Here is a 7,014-nt window from a genome sequence, read left to right as displayed (position 1 = left end):
GAATCTTCAGTAGGAACATTTCGCCAGTGTAAGAGGTGTAGTGGAGTTGACTGTTGATCTATTGGCAACATCGTTTTAATTTTTTCACTGTAGATCGAGACCCGAGGTGAGCTACGCAGATCATCAAACTCCGGATGGTGGAGCACCTTGTTTCAGGAGCAGTCCTCGTGGCATATCCTTCAGCCAGAAGCCACAGGGTTGCAATGTCTGTGGAAAATCCTTCAGCCAGAAAGTGAATCTAACAGCCCAGATGTGGACTTGCACAGGCGAGAAGCCATACTGTTGCAATGTCTGTAGCAAGTCCTTCAGCCAGAAAAGCAACCTGACTACCCACAGCCGGACTCACACAAGCGAGAAGCCATACTGTTGCAATGTATGTAGGAAGACCTTCAGTCAGAAGTGCAGTCTAACAGCCCACAGGCGGACTCACACAAGCGAGAAGCCTTACTCCTGCTATATCTGTAGCAAGTCCTTCAGCGAGAAAAGCAGTGTAACAGACCATATGCGTACTCACACAGGCGAGAAGCCATACTGCTGCAATGTATGTAGGAAGACCTTCAGTCAGAAGTGCAGTCTAACAGCCCACAGGCGGACTCACACAAGCGAGAAGCCTTACTCCTGCTATATCTGTAGCAAGACATTCCGCCAGAAAAGCAGTCTAACATCCCACATGCGGACTCACACAGGCGAGAAGCCAAACTGTTGTAATATCTGTAGCAAGTCCTTCAGCGAGATAAGCAACCTGACAACCCACATCCGGACTCACACAAGCGAGAAGCCATACTCCTGCTGTATCTGTGGCAAGACATTCCGCCAGAAAAGCAACGTAACATCCCACATGCGGACTCACACAGGCGAGAAGCCAAACTGTTGTAATATCTGTAGCAAGTCCTTCAGCGAGAAAAGCAGTCTAACAGAACATATGCGTACTCACACAGGCGAAAAGCCATACTGGTGCAATGTATGTAGGAAGACCTTCAGTCAGAAGTGCAGTCTAACAGCCCACGTGCGGACTCACAAAGGAGAGAAGCCATACTGCTGCAATGTCTGTAGGAAGACTTTCAGTCAGAAGGGCAGTCTGACAGCTCACATGCGGACTCACACAGGCGAGAAGCCATACTGCTGCAATGTCTGTAGGAAGACCTTCAGTCTGAAGGGCAATCTAACATCCCACATGCGGACTCACACAGACGAGAAGCCAAACTGTTGTAATATCTGTAGGAAGTCCTTCAGCGAGAAAAGCAGTCTAACAGACCATATGCGTACTCACACAGGCGAGAAGCCATACTCTTGAAATGTCTGTAGGAAGACCTTCAGTCTGAAGGGCAATCTAACAGCCCACATGCGGACTCACACAGGCAAGGGCCATACCTTCCTAATGTCTGTGACAAACCCTACAGCAAGAATGTCAATGTAACAGCTCACATGCGAACGAATATGGGTTTGAAGGCAAACGCGTGCTCAGTAATGCTATAAATTGTTTAGAGTATCATGTAACTTAACCCGTTGATTTGGCGATGCGTCGAGATCCGTGGCTACAAGTCTCTTGCTCGGAGATTATAATTATCTTCAAAAATACCTGCCTGCAGAGGTTTATTTCTTTTTTCAGCAGCGTATTCTGGATGAGTCTGCCCTGTGATGGGAATTTTTCAACCATGCTCTCACAATTCCAATGTGTGATCGACGATTTGCATCATAAAGAACGCCACATACGTTCGGGCAAGAACGACCTAAAGCCCAATAACCTCGCGGTGAAGCTTGGATGAAACAATGTTGCTGTAGAAGGTATTTCTGTAGATCATGATACGCAATAGACCTCTCGCATCACACTTAAGAACTGTGACATTGAGTTCCTGGGTTCTTTCTTGACGACTGGCGTGTGTGTTTACTGCGAGTTACACAACATCTATTATCGCACGCATGTGTTCCATAATACAGACGTATTTGATGATGTTCTTCCAAACTACAGAGACCAGCGTTCTATTTAATTCTTTTCCGCTAAAATATTTTAAAGGAATCACCGGTTCCCACCTTCAGAGGAATGCCATTTACTGGTCAAGATAAACGAAATTGTTGAAATTTAGTGGGGAAGATAGTGATCTTTATGAAGTAAGGTTTGCCGAAGTATAATTCCCAGGTGACAGGAATTTACCTGGAACAAGTACTGCAGGCTCGAATATACAGGGTTCGAGCCAAGCCGATGCGATTGTTTAGCAGTCGCGGAAGAGATAACACGTGTTCGGTCCATTTCAAGTGGGAACCATGACAGGGACAGCTGTGACGATAATACTGATAATAGTCCAACCAGTGTACATTCATCTACCTTGACCAAAAGTGGCCTAAAGAAAATCCTGCTTAGATCCAAAATTCCATCGTGATGTAGTGGGAGAGACATTAGGGAAAACAAAACCGAGCGAAATATTTCAGTTTTTTGATGAAGAGGAATGACAGAACATAACTGTACAGACAAAAGATGCCCAGCAGAAAATCACGCATAAAACTCAGTTTAGTAAAAAAACGAAGGAGATAATAAGACCGGTTCCGGACAAATAACACCGAAATAAAGATTCTTATTGCCATACAGTTTTCACAGGGGATTGTACTGAAAATTAGGACATTATATTTCTCGCAAACGCTTATTGGCTACTCCTATTTTCTATGAGCTGATGACACAGAAGATATTTTTCCTCGCCATGCTGAGTGGCTCAGACGGTTGAGACGCTGGCCACCCTTCTGGTCCGAACTTGTCAGGTTCGTTCCTTGCTCAGTCGGGTGGTATATGACGGTGGCCTAATAAATCAGTCTCGTGTCGGTAGATTTACTGGCATGCAAAGGAACTCCTGCGGGACTAGATTCTGGCACCTCGGCGTCTCCGAAAACTTGTAGTGTAGCGCAATTGGTGACAATTATGAATTGCAGGTCTATAAACTGGCTGCCTCAGAAGCGCTAACGATCATAACAGAAACTTACCTGAGTATTATTTATTCCATTTTAAATCTTTTAATTAATTGAAAACCTTGTTAGTCCAGAATTTACATACATATGAAAGTTTATTTCCAGGCAGAGATTGTTAGAAAACTACGTAAAATATTTAGGTATAAGTTACTGTATAACCGAATAATAACATAATACATAATCGAAAGTCAGAGCTTTGCTACTGGGAAGAAACGAACTCGGTATCACAGTGGGAAAGCACTTTGTACCTTCTTGCCCAGAGTATTGAAAAATAGAAGGATTATTCAAAAGCTAAATACACTGTATTCAATTAAATATTTCTCTTGTGGCCCGTATATTGTTCATTTTAGTCTAAGATTGTTTAAAAGCAAGTACTTAAATAATTCCTTCTATCAGGGAATTCATTCCCGACCTGGGAGTGAGCCGGTGTGTACCGAGGTCCCCACATAAGTTACATGATTCTCTGAACATGTTGTAGCATTACTGAGTACGCGTTTGCCTTCACGACCGTCTTCGGTCGCATGTTATATTGGTGCATTCGACCACCTTCAAAGACCACCGGACTGAGCGAGGATAGATCCTGCCGAGCTAGGATCAGAAGGGCGGCCAAAGCCTCAATCGTCTCAACCACTCAGCCTGGAGGGGACAAAATCCCTTCTGTGTCATAAGCTGATAGGAAATAGCAGTTGTCAACAAGCAACTGTGAGAAATATAATGCCATAATTCAGTTTTCTTTTCGATCTCTTGCGGCAACAGTATGCCCATAAGAATCTTTATTTCGTTTATATGTCCGGACCCGGTCTTGATTTTGTGACTGCTAACTATTCGCATCAGCTAGGCCCGAACCCTGTACATTCGAGCCTGCAGTACTTGTCACTTACGAACTCCACTTCACTATGATCACCATCCTCTCCACTAAATTTCAACAATTCGTTTACCATGACCCGCAAATCGTCTTCCTCCTACGGTGGGGACCGTTGATTCCATCTAGGCATTTTAGCGGAAAGACGTAAGAAGAGAAATTGAATAGAACCCGGGTCTCTGCAGTTTGGAAGAAAATTATGAATTGTGCCTCTATTACAGAACACATGCGTGCGATAATATATGTTGTGTAACTCGCAGCAAACACGCATTCAGGTCGTGAAGAAAGAACCCAAGAACTGAAGGTCACAGTTCCAAAGTGCCATCCGAGAGATCTGTTCAGTACCATGATCTCCAGAAATACCTTCTACAGCAATATTGTTTCATCCAAAGGACGATTAGGCGATGAGCTAAAGCTTCAGCGCGAGGCTACTGGGCTCGAGGACGTTCTTGTACGGACGTAAGTTGCGTTCTTTATGATCCAACTCGTAGGTTACACGTTGCAATTTGAAGAACATAGTTGAAAAAATCCACATCATAGGACAGAATCATCCAGAATACGCTGCTGAAAAAGAAATAAAACTCTGCAAGCGGGTAACTGAGAGAGGAATAATTTAATTCAGCGAGTTTATTCCCGTTCCCCACCGAGCAGGTGACTTGTAGCCGCGGATCACGACGCAACGCCAACCCAACATGTGAACCACATATGACGTCATCGGTGCAGTTGTTTTTCCATCTCAAATTTTCCATACAAGAGACCATGCTTCAGGCTTGATCTTGTGCAGTCAAGTGAGCGAACTTTATCTTCCCGTTTTTCCCTCTTGCCTGCATCTAGACTGTGTACGAGTTGATCTGCAATTTCATCATTACTAACATTAACAGGGATCAATACATCATCACAAATTCATATTACTAGCCGCACATCAAGGACTCACTAACATCAAAGTAGATTCATGTTACTAGCCTCACATCAAGGACTCACTAACATATGTATCCTACACAGTTACAGTTGATGATGAGTAGACATCGGATTTGTATGCAAATGCCGACATGTAGAGCTCTAAAACCGATAAGCAAGTGAGTTTGAAGGCGAAGTGCGACCAATTAATGAGATCAATAATGCATGTATATACATTTCGGAATATATTTGAGATCATGCGTACATTTCAAATTTCGTATTTATTGTGCATGTTTTCGTTTTCTGTTATGCATATTTTAACCTGTTTTAAAGCAATCTTATAAAATATTGATTACTTAATAGCGTGAACACTTTCGTCAATGAAACCGTTGAAAGGGAACAGGCACCTATCAAGAAACACTTTCAAATCATACCAGAATCAGTGACGAAGCTAAAAGCAAGTGGATTGAGTCTTGGAGAACGTGAAGTGTGGTAATGAAAGGTTTCCCAGTAAATCTCGGATAAAGAGGATCTACCAGAATGTTTAACAACCTACATTCGCTTCCGAATTCAAGTACTCTCCTGTCACATCAGTAGTATAAGTGGATGATTCGGGCGCCACCGCCACCGCAGGCCCTCCGCAGAGGCATCCTCCACCTCCACAGGCTCTCCACAGAGGCCTCTGCCGCCTCCACCTCCACACGCTCTCGAGAGAGGCCTCCGCCGAATTGACTGTGCTCGCTAAGAGCGCGAGCGAACCCCACCTTAGCCATCTCGGAGGGGCTAACCTAACTTTTCATGCGTAACGGAGCTAGACTAACCTTTTGGAGGAGCATAACCTCAGTTTTGCGGCTGGATGCCCTTCCTGACGCATAAGAGTGCGAGCCTAACCTCACATCCGCCATTTTGGAGGGGCTTACCCTAACTTTTTATGCGTAACAGAGCTAGCCTAACCTCATGGAGGGCCCTAACGTCAGTTTCACGGCCGGATGCCCTTCCTGACGCCTAAGAGAGCGAGCTTAACCTCACATCCGCTATCTTGGAGGGGCCTCTTAATCTAACTATTGACGCGAATTGCACAAGATGGCGGCTGTACATGTCTCCTTACGAGACGCCTTAAGGGTGCTTGCACAAGATAGTGGCTGCAAAATGGCTGCTATACACAGCTCCTTATGAGGCGCCCTAGCGATGGTTGCGCAAAATGGCGGCAATCTAATTCCACAAGATGGCTGCTATACACAGCTCCTTATGAGATGCCCTAGGGACGCTTGCGCAAGATGGCGGCTATCTAATTCCACAAGATGGGGCTATACATAGCTTTGTGTGAGACGGATTAAGGGTGCTTGCGCAAGATAGCTGCTATACATAGGATCTTATGAGACTCCCTACGGTAGCTTGCGCAAGATGGCGGCCACAAAATGGCGACTATTTATAGTTCCTGATGAGATGGCTTAAGGGCGCTTGCACAAGATGGCTGCTGCTCTTATGAGACACCCTATGGAAACTTGCGCAAGATGGCGGCTATCTAATTCTACAAGATGGCGACTATACACAGCTTCTTATGAGACGGCCTAGGAGTGCTTCCAAAATATGGATGCTGCTCTTAAGAGACACCATAGGGATGCTTGCGCAAGATGGCGGCTATACACAGGCTCTTATGAAGAAAGCAAGCTTAGAGGCTACTGCGCAGGATGGCGGCTGCTGTTATGCAAGCGGTGGAGAGCAATTTGAAATTCCACGTGCTCTTGTTTGTAAACAAAGCTAAGGAATTTTTGACAGCGGCCATCTTTCATCAACAAAGCATCGTTCTGCTATCTTTAGCTGCTACCTCTGAAATGTGGTGGCGGGCAATTTGAAAAATTCCGCGTCTTTTTGACAGCTGCCATCTTTAATCAACAGAACACCGTGCTGCCATCTTTAGCTGCTACCTTAGGTACGTGGTAGCGGGCAGTTGGAAAAACTCCACGTGCCTTATTGATAGCGGCTTTCTTTAATCATCAGAGCATCATGGTGCTATCTTTAGGTACTACCTTTGGAATGTGGTGACGGGCAATTTGAAAAATTCTACGTGGTTTTGTCAGCTGTCATCGCCATCTTGAAACAACGCATCCTGCTGCTATCTTTACGGCACTTAACCTCATCGTGGTGGAGGGTAATTCGAAAAATTTCACATGCTTTTTTGACAGCTCCCATCTTTCATCAACAGGTCATCGTGCTGCTATATTTATAGCACTAAACCTCATACCTTTGAAATGTGATGGCGGGTAATTTGAAAAGTTCTACGTGCTTTTATGGCAGCT

At 44.7% G+C, this 7,014-nt stretch overlaps 1 protein-coding gene across 1 annotated transcript; it reads left to right on the top strand.

Moving 5' to 3' along the window:
• The first annotated feature begins 250 nt into the window (after window positions 1-250).
• LOC137502363 (zinc finger protein 84-like) lies at window positions 251-1,294 on the top strand. The gene has a single exon (XM_068229375.1). The coding sequence runs from the start codon at window positions 251-253 to the stop codon at window positions 1,292-1,294; it is 1,044 nt and encodes a 347-aa protein (XP_068085476.1).
• The last annotated feature ends 5,720 nt before the right edge of the window (window positions 1,295-7,014 follow it).

The sequence above is a fragment of the Anabrus simplex genome, chromosome 10, assembly GCF_040414725.1.
Source record: "Anabrus simplex isolate iqAnaSimp1 chromosome 10, ASM4041472v1, whole genome shotgun sequence".
Taxonomy (NCBI): Eukaryota; Metazoa; Arthropoda; class Insecta; order Orthoptera; family Tettigoniidae; genus Anabrus; species Anabrus simplex.
The sequence above is the reverse complement of the archived record's forward strand: the minus strand, read 5'-3'. Positions and strand labels throughout refer to the sequence as shown.

Excerpts from the sequence above, each read along its gene's own strand:
- LOC137502363 (XM_068229375.1), top strand. The coding sequence starts at position 251 with ATGTGGACTTGCACAGGCGAGAAGCCATACTGTTGCAATGTCTGTAGC.